Below are 17576 nucleotides of genomic sequence, written 5' to 3' on the forward strand. Positions count from 1 at the left end.
TGGAAAGATTTATTTATTTTGTTCTTCAACTTCTCCTATTTCTCTTTTCTTCTTCCTTTTCTTCTTCATTTCCATACTCCCTCTCCTCTTTTCTTTTCTCCCTTTCTCCCTCATCCTCTCTCCTTTCTTCTTCTTCTTCTTCTTCTTCTTCTTCTTCTTCTTCTTCTTCTTCTTCTTTCTCTCTCTCTCTCTCTCTCTCTCTCTCTCTCTCTCTCTCTCTCTCTCTCTTCCCCCTCCGTCCCTCTCCATGCCTACCAACCTGGAACCATGAAATGAGCAGCTTTCCACCAGCACACCCTTCTGCCATCATGTACTGTCTTCCACAAACCTTGAAGTAATAGACCCAAGTAGCCATGAGCTGAAATTGATGATAACTCTACAATAAATCATCCATCTTTAATTTTCCCAGGCATTATGTCACAACAGCGGCAGGAAGGTTCATCCACATCCTAGTGGAAACTTCATAGGTATCTGTTTTTGTTGTTGTTGTTGTTGTTGTTGTTGCTGTTGTTGTTATTGTTGTTTTAAATATTTTTTCCTTTTTTTTTAAGATTTCTTTATTTATTATGTATACAGTAAGTGTTTAGCCTGCAGGCCAGAAGAGGGCACCAGATCTCTTATTGTACATGGTTGTGAGCCACCATGTGGTCACTGGGAATTGAACTCAGGACCTCTGGAAGAATAGCCAGTGCTCTTAAACTCTGAGCCATCTCTCCAGCCCCTCATAGGTATCTGTTATCATAGAAATATCTCTGAAGGTTTATTTCACTGTTATGATTTCCTTTAATTTTGTTTATATATATATATATATATATATATATATATTATGGCAATTTTAATTTTAATACAAATTATCTACTATATTGTTATTTGCTGAAAAATGTTTGCTATATTCAAAGTTATCTTGGATCATCATAAACATCAGTGATAGTTTTCTTATCTTGCTTCTTGATCGGATTCCATTCTTGGAGTTCTTTAAAACTGTGTCACTTTGATGAAAGTATCTTTTTGCTTTACTTGTCTGAAGATTCTCCCTCTGTAACACATACAGCAAATACCAAAAATATATAACAGTGAAACTGAGAGGACACAGAGAAAAGGGCATCCCCTGTACTCTTTAGAGCAAACTCATCCTTCACCCAACTGCTTTGAAAACATGCATTATTTTTGCCAAATTACTTGAGTACATCTTGTGACGTAAAAGGCCAACTACCCTGGTAACCTCTCTGTGTGATAGCTAATCTTGGTTTTCAACTTGACATGCCTGAAAAGAGAAAACTTTGACTGAGGAATTGATTCATCAGATTAAGCCTGTGGCATGTCTTTGGAGCATTTTCTTGATTGCTGATTAATAATATAAGAGGGCCTAGCCTACTGTAGGTGGTATTATCCTTATGCAGATAGCCTAAGATCTATATGAAAGGTAGCTGAGCAAGCCAGAGGAAGCAAGCTAGTAAGTAACATTCCTTGATTACTTTCTTCTTCAAGTTCTTGGCTTGGCTTCCTTCAGTGATGAACTCTAATCTATAAACTAAAACTACACCCTTTTCTCCTTAAGTTGCATTTGGTCAATGTTTTATCACAGCAACAGAAGCAAACTAGGACACTTTCTTCTTTGGTTATCATGGTATTCTCCACAGAGGTTTAGGTGAGGGAAGGCAATGGAAATGCACCAAAAGTTTTGAAAACTTGCCCATTTCTTCACATTCTATGACCCCTTTGTTGACCATTCCCTTCTTCTCTGTCATGAACTTTCATTCCTAGTGAAAAAGATAATCTGAATCTCATAGCAAAAACACGAGTCCTTCTCTCAGATATGTGTCATCTGTGGCAGGTCTTTAGACCTATATCTTTAAGTTATTCAGTGACCATTGCACACTCAAGCATATAGGTACTGTCAGTTTCAGACAGCTTACCAGCACTTACTAGGTTTGAGGGATGAAATAACATTTGTATTTGAACATGCTTATGAAATATCATCAAGGATATGTGTTTCACACAAGGTCAGAGAGGACAAAAGACACATAGTCTTGTCCTATTTATCTCTAAATCTCCCAATACAGTCTAGGTAGATCTGGTCTTTGTTATATAGAGACTTTCCAGACACATCTGAAATCAGTGTATGAAAGGATATGCAAATAGTTCTACACCAAACACAATTTCCATGAGTAAACAACAAAAAAAGAACCTACCTAGTTATCAGGCCACCTGGCACAGAGTACTTTGAGAGACAAGGCTATTTTACCTTCCTCATAACAGACCATTAGCACACAAGTCCTATAAGGAGCAGAGGTTTACTCACTCATTTTCCACATCTTGTATGGAGTCAGGCAGAGGCTGATTCTTGGTCTCAGGAAGAAGAAGGACAATAAGACTACCAAGGATGGGGAGGACCCCATAGATGATCCAGGGTAAGGAGTCAAAGTATGTCTTGAGGATCATAAACAAAGGAGACAAGGATGCCCCAATACTTCCAGAAATTCCAATGATTCCTAAAGCAGTTGCCCTTGAGCACAAAATAGAATGCAGAAATAACTACATAAGGATGCACATTTGAAATTTGTGACTTAGAATCCTGCATTACTTATGAAAATCAGCAGTATATTTAGGCATAAGAATGCTGATAATTTTTGCTCTTGTTTTTCCCATTTCTGTTTCATTTATAGTGTCTTTTCTCAAGATCACAATATTAAAACATTCATTTATCACTTACAAACTCATACCCAGGGGAATAAATACTACATGTTTTCTCCACTGTGATGATTCTAGATTTTAGCCTCTATGCATACGTGCCCATGGTTTGGAAGTGTGGATAAAGCTAGGAAACTAGAATGGAGACAATGAGAGGAAAAGAAAAGCTCTTATGTGAGGAAGAGGTTAATGGTGCACATGTGACATGGAAGGAGGAGAGTGGCAATTAGAGGGATGGAGGTAACTAGCAGAAGGGGATTTGAGGGATCAAAGTAACAGAGCAACCAAAACAGAATAGATGTGAAAATGTATAAGCCTGTTATTCTTCAAGCTAGCTTTTTAAAACTAATTTTTAAAAAATAAAAACAAAAATTAAAGTAGATTATTTCTCATGATTTTTGCCTTTTTTGGGTTTCAAATGTTATCTTAGATTTAATTAGTGGTATATAAATAGCCTTAACAGCAACTAACAAAAAGGTGACTTTGAGGAAACTTTGGACATACTTTGTTGTTATTGTCATAATCAATTGTTTTAGATCCAGTCAATGAGAGTGAATAAGCTAAGAAGCCAATAAAATGACTCAGCAAGTAAAAGTGCCATCAAACCTGATGACTCAATTTCAATCCCTGAGACCAGAAGAGAATCAACTCCTGAAAGTTATCTTCTGACCTCCAGGGACACATGGTAGCAAGCACATACCTGCATAGACACCTATCATACACACACATGCACACACACTTAATTAATTAATTAATTAATTAAAGTAAATGTCAAAAATATTTAAGGGTAGAAAAGTTTGTTCTGACCCTGACAATGAACCGTGAGTCTTGTACCTGATTGTGGTGGGGAGTAGCTCATTTGCATGCACAAGAGTATTGCCAACAGAGACAAAAGAAAATGCTCCTCCCAAAGTTGCCAAAACCATACGCAGGATCTGCATTTCTAGAGAGAAGAAGACCAAGAACCGTCATGAAATCTGAGCTGTGGAAATTTGTACTCCCCAAATCCCAAATGGAAAACATTCTTACTGGGGATGAGTAAAAGTGTAAAATATAGTGTAGAGAAATGTATAGAGGCAGAATCCCCTCACCGGCTAATAAATTGAAAAAAGTAACCTATCTGCATACACTGGTTTATGGAGAATCAAAGCTTCCAAAATTTGGATTCATGTGTCTTAAATATCTTGATATTTGCTTTAAAAAGTAGAAAGCTGGATGAGTATTTCAGCAATTTCTCATGCAGAGTGTAGGAATATCATGGAGAAATAACTAAGGACTATACACTCATTCAGAGTCTCAGGAAATTTAAATCCACAATTAATGTGAAATACTGCAGAATTGTGTCATGAAAATACAGAAGTCCTATTGTGGTGTGTAAGATGGAGATTGGTTTGGTTTAAAATAATGTTTCAAGACTCAAGAATAAGGACTATTGCTAGGAAAAATGTCAGATTTTGGAAACAACTCAAGGAAAGTTTTATAAAGTCATTTTCTACACAATCCAATGTAATGTAATAGTCAAACTTTGTATTGAGCCTTCAGGTGAAGGAAAAAACACTTACAGTATTGCTGAATTCAAGAGTTATGACCACCTGTGTAACACCTATTTATTACTTAAGTCCATTTAATTCAGTGGAGTCAGTTCTAAAAGTTTTAGTGCTTAACCCATTCATACTTTCATATATTTCAATACAAGTGATATTTATTTTCTTGATATAACTTTCCAAATGAGGGTTGTATTTGTGATCTCATATTATGAAGTTCGTAAGTTCTAACTCTGCACAGAGTTCAGAAAATTGCTACTGAAGCTGAAGTATGAGACAGAGCTATACAGAGGAAGAAACAATATGCTGTGGTCATTTTAAATCAGATTACAAGGTCCTATATGGACTAACAGAATTTGAAAATGATTGGCACCAGGTTTCATGTGCATCTTGAATATAATAAACATTCATCTACCAAACGTGACTAATTGTGCCCTAAATGCCCAGACTGGTTACAAGAAATTCTTTTTCTGTTTGTTTGTTTCTTTCTTTCTTTCTTTTTTGAGACAGTATTTCTCTGTGTAGCTTTGGAGCCTTTCCTGGGAGAAATTCTTGGAACGCGTTTTGTTCTGATTTCATAGGTGGGCCTAAAAGTCCTGAGGAAAGGGGAAAAAAATAATCTCTTTGCTCACCCTGTGTTCTTTCCTCACCTTGAGGCACAAATATTATGGCCAAAATGGAAATTCCAAGCAGGGATATGGTAAACAGTTGACTCATTCTACGGCCCATGTAATTCAGTAAAAAAATTCCAAGTAAATTGGCTGGAATGGTGATTACACCAAGAAGACACTGCACTAGGAAGACATTAGTCCTCAGGTGCTGGAAGTTGATCAGCAGGCCAAACACAGATATCCATGTCAGAAATCTGGAAAGAACAAAGAAAGTTGTATCATGAGTTTGGACTTGATGTCAAGGCAGTCAGTTTTAGTTGTTAAAACATAAAGTTACAGCTGGGTTAGGTCCCCACTGTAGCAGTGCTGACAGTAATAACTCAACTTCTGAGCTGGGTTTGCTAGAAAACAGAAACCTAAAGCATTTCTCAGAAGCCCTGAAAGTTTGACTGAATGCTCCTGACTGCAACTGTCAGCATCTCATCTGTCTGACAGAGTTCCTATTTTAACCACCTGGCTGTCCCATCTTCTAAGCAGTACCCCCTGCCATCTAACACACACACACACACACACACACACACACACACACACACACAAAGAGCCTTCTGCAGCTACTGCTGTCTGAAGCAGTTTCACACTTTTTTTCAAGTTAAATAGTTCTTTCTAGCCACTCAAAATGGCTGTGTTTTGGTTGTTTCTTGTTGTGCGTGCTTATATTTGGTGCCAAAACCCGGGAGAGATACCTGGGTCCACCTTTGGGGAACCAGTCCCTCCTTTAACCAAACCAAAAACTACCAGCTGGGATCTTCCGTGGCACAGATCATTTGCCTCGTCATGTGTTATATTTGACTCCAGATTCTTAGTCCATCTTCTCTCATTGTTTCTCCTGAATGCCTACCCATCTCTTCTCACAGACTAGAGCAAGGGCCCTTCTCTCAGACAGTTTCAGATTTTTCTCTCACACTCACTGAAGCCTGCTACAAAAATCTTACTGTACATCAGGCAGTCTCTCACACTCTCCTCAGTACCCTTCACTTAGTTGGGGACAACTATCTCTTGAAATATACAAATTCACTTGGCAAACTTCAATTCACTTAGGAACAACCTCTGGATTGGGTTTTCATCCAGAGGCACTTATCCTACCCGGCCCTACAGGCTCTCTGTTCCCTTCCTCTGCATCCTTATGTTCTGCATCCCTCTCCTTGCCCTTGGTCTCGTCCTTCTAACAGATCTTCTAGTTATAGTTCCCAGTACTGGACTTGGAAGGAAAGACTTTTCCTAACCATTTTCTATCTACTTTTTGCCCTGATAGTGGGATCCCTTTTCTGCCACCCCATCCTCAGCTCGCCATCTTCTAATCAACCATAGAATCCTCCCACTCTAGGCCAGATGTTGCCACTCCTCCTGCCTGCCTTCTCAAATCTCCTTCCCTCTTCAGACTCAGATTTAATTAGGCCTTACTACCTTATGTTTACTACAAACTGGGAAACCTGAGAGATTTTATAAAAGGACATTTTATAAAAAATGTACCTCATTTTTTAAAAAACTCATTTTCCTGATACATTTATAGTGTACTTTTATAAAATATCACAGTTTCTTGTGTGACTCAATTTATCCAAATAAACTGAGCAGTGGTGGTGCATACCTTTAATCCCAGCACTCAGAAGGCAGACAGGCAGATCTCTGTGAGTTCAAAGCCTGGTCTACAGAGTGAGTTCCAGGACAGCTAGGGCCACATGGTGAAACCCTGCCTTGAAAACAAAACAAATAGCTAAAGCCTAACACACTAACACATGAATGGCTGGACATGTATCTTTAAGTTAGAAGTAGTTAGACACCTATGTTTAAGTCAGTTTGTGTTAGCCTGAGTAGACCTCAGAAATTCATAAACCTTATCATTAAAATATATTGTTCCTAAAATCTCTTGGAGGCCTGGTATTGAACATAGTTGGCAAAGACTTAAGTTCAAACTTAACAGAGATAAAATTATAAAATCCTAATCTTACAGGGAGGAGGGGCTATGCCCTGTCTCAACTTAGCATGCCAGATTTTGTTGACTATTCAAAAGAGGCCTTACCCACTCTAAGAAGTGGATGGAGGGTGGGATGGGGAGATAGGGGAGTGAAAGAAGGGGAGAGAGGGGAAATTGGGGATGGTATATAAAACAAAAAATGTCAGGAGCCATTATCATGAGCTATTGCAGCCCACAGGATTGTTCAGTGAGAAATTCAGCTATCCTAAAAAGGACAACCCACTAGAGTCAAAAATTCTGATGGAGGATTAAACCAAAATGCAGGCATTTTTGAATTATTACCTTTTGAATGAATTGGCTGTTTTTTGTTGTAGATTTCTTGTGCAATTATAGCTGTGATAACTCCCCATTACCATCCATCTTCATGTTATGTGTATATCTAATCTCATGATTACATCGCAATCTTATGAGCACATATATCTGTGGATGGTCAGGAAGATGACTTTTCATTTAGATGTATAATTTTGATATATATAAAATATATGCTCTTCCAACACCAGTGCCCCCGGCACACACACATGTAGTGCAGAGACATGCATGTAAGCAAAACACATATTTACATAAAATAAAAATAAATCTTTTAAAAATTATATACTAGGATATGCTTCATTGCCAGATCCATTGTCCCATGAGGCTGTTGACACTTAAAGCCTGCCTTGTTCCTTTTGCTCAGACTAACACAGAAAATAATAATCTCTCCTCAGTCTAACACAAACTGCACACACTTAGCTCATTTTAACCTCAGAGTAAGTTCATAAGTTTAAAACTTTACAGATATGCACAAGGTCAGAGTCACAGGTGTCTTACCAAGGTTACTAACACAAAACATTCTAAGAAAATTCTTTGTGGTGATATTTTATTTGTACTGAAATGTGATATTTTATTTGTGCTTTAATAAATAAAGCTTGCCTGGATATTAAAGGGAAAAAGCCAGCCACACCACAGAAGTCATGCAATGTTAGCACACACCTTTAATCCTATCACTTAGCAAGCAGGATCTCTATGTGTTCAAGGCCACACTGGAAACAGAGCCAGGTGTGGTGACACATGCCTTAAATTCTAACACTAGTTAACCATGGAGGTCTGGAGGTCTGTACAGACAGACAGGAAGTGACAGAGCTGGGCAAGAAGAGGAAATTATGTAGCTGAACAGAGAAAACAAATCAGATGGCAGAACAGCAAGGCATATAGGCATGGGTAGCCAGGAAGTAACTTGCACTTGGAAGCTGCAGAGTTGATGAGGTAAAGTTAGCTGTGGCTTTCCCTATTTTCCTGATCTCTCTAAGGCTCTCACCCTTATATCTGGCTCTGTGTTTTTTATTTAATAAGACCATTTAGATATTCATCTACAATTCTTTGCTTGCCAAGTCTGCTGAAAAAAACTGTCTCAGAGTTTGTTGCACTAGGCACTGTGGCCCCTCCTTCTGGTCCTGAGACCTTGGATCCTTGTGTTATCATGGTAATGGGTCTGCTTCTTATTGTCTATTCTAGGAATGTGCTATGACATTGAGGGTTTTTTAACATTTTTCAGGATTGCAAGAAGTTTCCTGTTAGAAATGTATGGGTATGAGGCACAACCAGTTGCAAAAAGACCGACTACCATCATCCCCCACCAGACCCTGTAACCTACAAGCCCCAACCCATGCCCCAAACCCACCCATCCTCCAAGACCACTGCTCCCTAAGACACAGACTCTGCCAGCTCTAATTGGACCAAGAGGTGAGTCTTTGTTTTCCTAGCCATCACCGCAGCCTCTAGTCTTTAGGCCCAGACACAATAACCAGTTACAGGCCAGCACTCTTGTTTTTAATAGTATTTTTATTTTATAATTAACTTAATTTTCACATATCAGCCATGGATTCCCCCATCCTCCCTCCTTCTCCCCCCAGCCCTCCCCCCGAATCCACACCCCACTCCCACCTCCTCTAAGGCAAAGTCTCCCCTAGGGAGTCAGCCCAGCCAGGCAGACTCAGCCAAGGCAGGTCCAGTCCCTCCTCCCTACACTAAGGCTGAGCAAAGTGTCCCAGCATAGGCCCTAGGCTCCAAAAAGCCAGCCCATGCACCAAGGACTGTCCTGGCTCCACTGCCTGGTGGCCTCCCAAACAGTTCAAGCTAATCAACTGTCTCACTTATCCAGAGGGCCTGGTCTAGTTCCATGGGGGCTCCTCCGCCATTGGTTCACAGTTCATGCGCTTCCGCTAGTTTGGCTATTTGTCCCTGTGCTTCCTCCAACCATGGTCTCAACGTCTCTCGCTCATACAATTCCTCCTCTCTCTTGCCGATTAGACTCCTGGAGCTCCATCTGGGGCTTGGCCATGGATCTCTGCATACGCTTCCATCAAACACTGGATGAGAGTTCTATCATGACAGCCAGGGTATTCAGCCATCCAATCACCACAGTAGGTCAGCTCAGGCACTCTCTCGACCATTGCCAGTAGTCTACAGTGGAGGTATCTTTGTGTAGCAGGAATCTTAACAGGTCTTATTAATAAAAACAAACCTGAGCCAGGTATTGGGGTGAATGCTGGAAGATCAGAGAAGCAGAACAAGCCACAGCTACCTCACCTGGCCAGTTCCTCAGCTGATCCTGTTTCCTCAGACTGGAAGCTTCTGTGTCCTTATCTGAATGGCTCTCAGCTGAACTGCTGCTCAAAAGCCTAAAAGCTTAACCAGCCAAATGCTTCTAGTTTCTGGTCTTCACACCTTATATACCTTTCTGCTTTCTGCCATCACTCCCTGGGATTAAAGGCATGAGTCACCATTCTGTTTCCAGTGTGGCCTTGAACTCACAGAGATCCAGAGGATTTCTGCCTCTGGAATGCTAGGATTAAAGGCATGTGCTACCACTGCCTAACCTCTATGTTTAATATTGTGGCTGTTCTATTCTCTGACCCCAGATAAGTCTATTAGGGTGCACAATATTTCAGGGAACACAATACCACCACATCTTTGTGGATTTCTGAGGACCTCTCTAGCACTCTGCTTCTTCCTATTCCCCTGGGGTCTTCATTCATCATGGTATCTCCTTCTCCATTCTCCCACTCTGCTCCTGATCCAACTGGGACCTCCCTCGCCCCTAAGCTCTCTTTCCCCCAACTCCTGCCCTCTATTACCCACCTGGGCATATACCCAAGGAATGCTCAATCATACCACAAGGACACATGTTCATAGCCTCATTATTTGTAATAGCCAGAACCTGGAAACAACCTAGATGCCCTTCAACTGAAGAATGGGTAAACAAAATGTGGTACATATACACAATGGAGTACTACTCAACAGAGAAAAACAATGACATCATGAGGTTTGTGGGCAAATGGATGGAACTAGAAAAAATCATCCTGAGTGAAGTAACCCAGACTCAGAAAGACAAACATGGTATGTATTCACTCATAGGAGGATACTAGATGTAAAACAAAGATGACTAGACTGCTACTCACAACTCCAGGGATGCTACCTAGTAAAGAGGACCCTAAGAAAGACACAGGGATTGCCCAATGACAGAGAAATGGATAAAATCTACATGAGAAAACTTGGGGTGGGCAGGCCAGCACTTTTACAGGCAGGCCCAACTCCCACCAGCTTCCACTAGACCCTATAACCTACAAGCCCCAATTCACACCCCCAAAACACCCATCCTCCAAGACCATAGCTGCTCCGGGAGGCACAGATCCACCAGCTCCAATTGGACCAACAGGTGAGTCTTTGTTCTCCTATCAGATCACCCCAGCCTCTAGGCTTTAGGCCCAAGGGCACAACAATGGCCCCCATACCCCACCCATTGCAGCCCCAGTTGCAGGCCAGCATGCAGGACTCCCACGGGCAGGTCTGATCACCACCCCCACACTGGACCCAGTAATCTACAAGCCCCACTCCACCCCGGCAACCCACCCATCCTCCAAGACCACAGGTACTCCCTGAGACACAGACTGTGCCAGCTCTGATTGGACCAAGAGTGGCTCCCTGAGACACAGACACCATTTGCATCAATTGGAGGAAGAGATGAGTAGATGGCAGTGCAAGAACACATTCAACATCATAAAGAACAATGTGACACCACCAGAACCTAGTGGTTTTATATCAGCAAGACCTGAGCATACCAACATAGAAAAAGCAAAAGAAAATGACCTTAAATATGACTTTAAGAAGATGACACAGACCTTTAAAGGGGAAATAAAAAATTCCTTAAAGAAACTGATGAAAAGACAAACAAAAAAAAATGGAAGAAATCAATAAATCCCTTAAAGAAAGCCAAAAAAAAACCAAGAAAAAAAAATTAAACAGGTGAAGAAAACCATTCAAGACCTGAAAATTGAAATACAAACAATGAAGAAGACACAAACTGAGGGAATACTGGAAATAGAAAATCTGAATAAACAAACAGGAACTACAGATGCATAACCAACAGAATACAAGAGATGGAAGAGCAGATCTCTGGCATTGAAGATAGGATAGAGGAAATAGATTCATCAGTCAAAGAAAACTCTAAAGCCAAAAAAGCCATAACACAAAATGTCCAGGAAATCTGGGGCACCATGAAAAAGCCAAACCTAATAATAATAGGAATACAAGAAGGAGAAGAATAACAACTCAAAGGCATAGAAAATATATTCAACAAAATCATAGGAGAAAACTTTCCCAACCTTAAAAAGGAAATGCCTATAAAGAAAGATACAAGAAGCTTACAGAATACCAAATAGACTGGACTCAAAAAGAAGCCCCCTTGCCAGGTGGTGGTGGCCCACGCCTGTAATCCCAGCACTTGGGAGGCAGAGGCAGGTGGATCTCTGTGAGTTCGAGGCCAGCCTGGGTTACCAAGTGAGTTCCAGGAACGGCACAAAGCTACACAGAGAAACCCTGTCTCAAAAAACCAAAAAAAAAAAAAAAAAAAAGAAGAAGAAGAAGAAGAAGCCCCCTTACCACATAATAATCAAACCACTAAACATACAAAATAAAGAAAAAAATATTAAGATCAGCAAAGGAAAAAGGCCAAGTAACATATAAAGGCAAATCCATCAGAATAACACCTAACTTCTCAGTGGAGACTCTGAAAGCCAGAAGGACCTGGACAGAAGTTATGCAGACACTAAGAGACCACAGATGCCAGCCCAGATGATTATACCCAGCAAAACTCTCAATCACCATAGATGGAGTAAACAAAATATCTCATGATAGAACAAGATTTAAACAATACGTATCCACAAATCCAGCCATACAGGAAGCACTAGAGGGAAAAATCCAATCCAAGGAAGTTGGAGGTACCCATGAAAACACAGATAATCCCACAACAGGAAATCCAAAAAAAGAGAAATACACACACACACACACACACACACACACACACACACACACACACACTGCCACCAAAAAATAACAGGAATTAACAATTAAAATCCCTTAATATCAACAGACTCAATTCACCTATAAAAAGATACAGGCGAATAGAGAAGCAGCTGGAGTACTGGGCGCCAAGTCCAGGAGTCCAGCCGAGCAGCTGCCTCCTGGCCTTCAGTGAGAGCCCGGCCCTCCGGCGGGCAGCACCAGACAGCCAGGGAGAGGGTGAACGAGTTATGGCAGGGAGGAGGCAGCCGGAGGAGGCAGCCGGGCGCCACGTGGTGTGAGGGGAAGCCCCTGGCCGCCCCTTAGGCTGTCCCTTTGCTCCCCCTCCCTGCTCCCTGTTGCGGGGAGGGCACCATGTCGACGCGATTGGCAAAGCCAGAAAAAAGAAGCTCAACTCCAACCACGACGGGCAGGTGAGACCTCAGAAAAAAAAAAAAAAAAAAAAAACAGCAAGAAGCAATTGAACACATTGACGAAGTACAAAATGAAATAGACAGACTTAATGAACAAGTCAGTGAGGAAATTTTGAAAGTAGAACAAAAAATATAACAAACTCTGCCAACCATTTTTTCATAAGAGGTCAGAATTGATCGCCAAAATCTCAAATTTTTAGGTAACAACATTTGTCAACCATCCACACGTCTCTGCACTGCTTGGGGAGGAAGACGAAGAGGCTCTGCAACACTTGACCAGAATCGAAGTGACAGAATGGGAAGACATTAGATCAGGTTGCAGAATAGAATCTTATTCTGATGAAAATCCTTACTTTGAAAATAAAGCTCTCTCCAAAGAATTTCATCTGAATGAGGGTGGCGACCCATCTTCAAAGTCCACTGAAACCAAATGGAAATCTGGAAAGGATTTGACAAAATGCTCAAGTCAAAGGCAGAATAAAGGCCAGGCAGTGGTGGCACACGCCTGTAATCTTAGCACTTGGGAGTCAGAGGCAGGTGTGGATCTCTATGAGTTCGAGGCCAGCCTGGTCTACAGAGCTAGTCCAGGACAGGCTCCAAAGCTACAGAGAAACCCTGTCTCGAAGCAAAAAAAAAAAAAAAAAAAAAAAAAGGCAGAATAAGGCCAGCAGGAAGAGGCAGCATGAAGAGCTGGAGAGCTTCTTCACCTGGTTCACTGACCATTCTGATGCAGGTGCAGATGAGTTAGGAGAGGTCATCAGAGACGGTGCTTGGCCAAACCCCTTGCAGTACTATTTGGTTCCTGATATGGATGATGAAAAAGGAGAAGCAGATGATAATGATAATGATAATGATGATGAAGAAGAAGAAGTAGAAGAAGAAGGAGGAGGAGGAGGAGAAGGAGAAGAAGAGGAAGGATTGGAAGATATTGATGAGGAAGGGGATGAAGATGAAGGTGAAGAAGATGAAGATGATGATGAAGGTGAGGAAGGAGAGGAGGATGAAGGTGAGGATGACAAGCACAGAGGACTGATGGATTCCAACCCTCTTTTTATTTTGTTTTTATTTTTGAATTTTCTCCAGTCCCTGGGAGCAGGTTGCAGCCATTCCCCTCCCCCCCCCCTCCTGTGCTCAGTAGCCCTGTTTTTGAAGTTTCTTCTCAACACCATGGTTCTCAACCTATTTGGGGGGAAATACCTTGAACAAAATACAACAGGAAAAGAATCTCCACTATTGTGTTCTAAATTCATTTTTATCCTTTGTTGTCTCAAACTGTGGATCCAACACCACCACTGTGCTCTGTGCGGAAAAAGGAAAAACCCTTCGGGCCCCTTGGCACAGGCCCCTGTGTAGTAGTGCATAGAATTGTAGCTTTTTTCCTGCCTCTGTATATTGGGCTCAGAGATTACACTGTGTCTCTATGTGAATACAGACAGTTAGCATTTACCAACATATATCTGACTACTTTCTCTTGTTTAATAAAGAGAAAAAAGGGGGGAGTATAGAAGGTCAGCAAGGGTGGGTTGAGGTGTCTAGGGTGGGGGTAAGTGGGCATTGTGACAACATGGCTTCTCCTTTGGCGTGTTTGATTGTGATGTTTAACGGACATCCTTGCAGTTTAAGATGACACTTTTAAATAAAATTCTCTCCTAACGATGACTTGAGCCCTACCACTCAATGGGAGAATCAGCAGAACCTGTAGAGTTTTATTTGGAGTTGACATTCTCTGTAGTAACTTTATTTTTAATTTTTAATTTTTTTTTTTTTTGGTTTTCAATGGAAAGAAAAATGCTCATTTTAAATGTTGACAAGTATAAGTTGCTTTGTTACAATAAAACTACTGTGTACACAAAGGACTGGATGCTTTTCTGTCAGAACAGATGCTCAACATGACCTTCCAAGTTTGACCTGCATAATGACATCATGTCAAACTTTGTCTCCCTAACTTTGTGTTTTTTGATATGCACTTTGCAAGATGACCTCAGGGCTATGCTGATTTGAGTTAAAGGGATTTGAATCATGTCTTAATGTCTCCTTAACTAAGTGATGTGGGTACAGTTTGCTGCAATGGACTTGTACCCTTGATTTTTATCTCAATTTGGCATTTTTTAAATGGGCCTTTAGATACCTGGATATTATGACAGCACCTGCTCCCACCGTGTCACAGACCGTGACTCTAATGCCATCTGTACAAAGGACAACTGCTGGTGTGTCTGCATTGGCAGTATGAACTGGCCAAGAAAGTGGGCTATCAAAGTATGCAGTTCATGGGGTGGTCAGGAGTGCTCTGTCCCAGGTATGTAGCAGAATCTGGGTGGATGAAGAGCTCTGTCTGCTCCACGCCGTTGTGCAGAGAATAATGTTTTGGGAAGCTACCTGATGCATAAGCTTTTTAATGCTGTAAAATAGAGCTAAAATTAAATGCCATTTTTTCAGAGATGATTAATTGGCAGCCTGGTCAAATTCAAAGCTTTTTGATGTATAAAACTTTATAAATGGAACTACTCCATCAATAGGCAAAGTGTAACCAAAATCTGTCTAGATGGATAGTGTGTAATTTCTGCACAGGACTCTGTTTAGTAAATACATCACTGTATACATCAGGAATCTTGCTCCAATAAAGGAACATAAAGATTTTTTTGAAAGACACACGCTAACAGAATGGATATGGAAACAGGATCCATCCTTCTGCTGCATAAAAAAAAAGCATACTGAAACTTCAAAGGCAGACACTACCTCCAAGTAAAGGAAAAGTCTTTGTAGTCACAGACTTAAGAAGCAAGCTGGTAGCAAACAAGGAAGACCCAAAGAGGGATGCATAAATAACCCTGGGAAGATCTCCATGAGTAAACTGGGGATGAGGAGTGGGCAATGGAGGGTAGGGGATAGGGGATGAGAACATAAGGGAATGGGATGGTTGAGCTGGAACAGGGATGAAGTGGGAAAGCAATGAAAGAGATACCATGATAGAGAGATATTATGGGGATAGAGAGAAACCCGGTGATAGGGAAGTTGCCAGGAATCCCCAAGGATGACCCCAGCTTGGACTACTAGAAATAGTGGAGAAGGTGCCTAATCTGAACTGGCTTACCCCAGTGATCAGACCAATGAATACCCTAACTGTCATCACAGAGCTTTTCTCCAATGACTGATGGAAGCAGATGCAGAGATCCACAGCCAAACACCAGGCAGAAGTCCAGTCAAACAGAGAGAAGAGGGATTCTAAGAGCAAGTGCATCAGGATCATGATGAGGAAAACTGCAAAGATGACCAAACTAAACTAGTGGGAACTCATGAAAGTTGGATTAATGGCTGTGGAGCCTACATGGGACTGGACTAGGCCCTCTGCATGGTGAGACAATTGTGTAGCTTAATCTGCTTAGGGGGCCCCCTGGTGGTAGGATCAGAATCCAGAATCCATCATGGTACAACAGCAGGCTTTTTGGAGCCCAAAATCTATGATGGGACACCTCGTGAAGCTTGAGGCAAGGGGAAGGGCTTGGATTTGCCTCTACTGGATGTGCCTCCCCATGGGAGACCTTGCCTTCTTGTGAAGGGGAGTGGGAGTAGGTTAGGAGGGGAAGGCTAAGGGAGAGGGAAGAGTGAAGAGGGAGGTCTTTGATTGGTGTATGAAACAAATGAAAATTTTTTCTTAATAAAAAATGAATAAATAAAAAAGAAGCAAGCTGGTATAGCTATCCTAATATCTAACAAAATAGACTTCAAACTAAAATCAATTAAAAGAGATCAGAAATGGCACTACATATTCGTCACAGGGACACAATCCACCAAGATGAAGTCTCAATTCTGAACATTTATGCCCCAAACACAAGGGCACCCACATTTGTAAAATAAACTACTAAAGCTTAAATTGCACATCAAACCCCACACATTAATAGTGGGAGACTTCAACACCCCACTCTCACCAATGAACAGGTCTGCCAGACAGAAACTTAACAGAGAAATAAGGGAACTAATAGTCATTATAACTCAAATGAACTTAATAGATACCTACATAACATTCCACCCTAACACAAAATAACATAACTTCTTCTCAGCACCTTTTGGAACATTCTCTAAAATTGACCACATACTCAGTCACAAAGCAAATCTCAACATGTACAAAAAATATGAAATACACTCCTGTATTTTATCAGACTACCATGCCTTAAAGTTAGAATTCAATGCTGGGCAGTGGTGGTGATGCATGCCTTTAATCCCAGCGCTCGGGAGGCAGAGCCAAGCAGATCTCTGTGAATTCAAGGCCAGCCTGGTCTACAGAGCAAGATCTAGGACATGAACCAAAGCTACATGGAGAAACCCTGTCTTGAAAAACCAAAAGAAAAAAAAAAGTTAGAATTCAACAACAACACAAGTTGTAGAAAGCCTACAAACTCATGGAAACTGAATAATGCCCAACTGAATCACCAATGGGTCAAGGAAGAAATTAAAGAAATTAAAGAGTTTCTAGAATTCAATGAAAATGAATACACAACATACCCAACTTATGGGACACTATGAAAGCAGTGTTAAAAGGAAAATTCATAGCACTAAATGCCCACATAAAGAAGATGGAGAAATCTCACACTAGTGACTTCACAGCACACCTGAAAGCTCTAGAACAAAAAGTAGCAAACTCACCCAGACATGCCAAGAAATAATCAAATTGAGGGCTGAAATCAATTAAAAAAAAAGAAAAGAAAAGAAAGAAACAAAGAGAATGATACAAAGAATCAATGAAACAAAGAGTTGGTTCTTTGAGAAAATCAACAAGATAGACAAAATTTTATCCAACACAGAGAGAGAATATCCAAATTAACAAAATCAGAAATGAAAAGGGAGACAGACACAAGAACTGACAATGAGAAAATTCAGAGAATCATCAGGTCATACTTCAAAAAGCTGTACACTACAAAATTAGAAAATCTAAAAGAAATGGACAATTTTC

General features: G+C 40.9%; 1 protein-coding gene and 1 pseudogene across 2 annotated transcripts in view; one reads left to right on the top strand and one right to left on the bottom strand.

The window, feature by feature from the left end:
• Positions 1 to 975: 975 nt before the first annotated feature.
• The window catches only part of LOC118594502 (solute carrier family 22 member 19-like), a 703508-nt gene continuing 686907 nt past the window's right edge, over positions 976 to 17576 (bottom strand). Inside the window, exons 7-11 of one of the 2 annotated variants that reach the window (XM_036204435.1) lie at positions 4886 to 5100; positions 3526 to 3634; positions 2303 to 2506; positions 1910 to 1911; positions 976 to 1034 (exon numbers count right to left, since the gene is read on the bottom strand). In XM_036204435.1, coding sequence (XP_036060328.1) covers positions 976 to 1034; positions 1910 to 1911; positions 2303 to 2506; positions 3526 to 3634; positions 4886 to 5100 — 589 coding nt within the window. Of the gene's footprint in view, positions 1037 to 1909; positions 1912 to 2302; positions 2507 to 3525; positions 3635 to 4885; positions 5101 to 17576 lie in introns of both variants that reach the window. The other variant, XM_036204425.1, reaches the window with a different exon arrangement.
• Positions 10636 to 14858, top strand: LOC118586965 (annotated as a pseudogene).

This window comes from Onychomys torridus, chromosome 1, assembly GCF_903995425.1.
Source record: "Onychomys torridus chromosome 1, mOncTor1.1, whole genome shotgun sequence".
Classification (NCBI taxonomy): domain Eukaryota; kingdom Metazoa; phylum Chordata; class Mammalia; order Rodentia; family Cricetidae; genus Onychomys; species Onychomys torridus.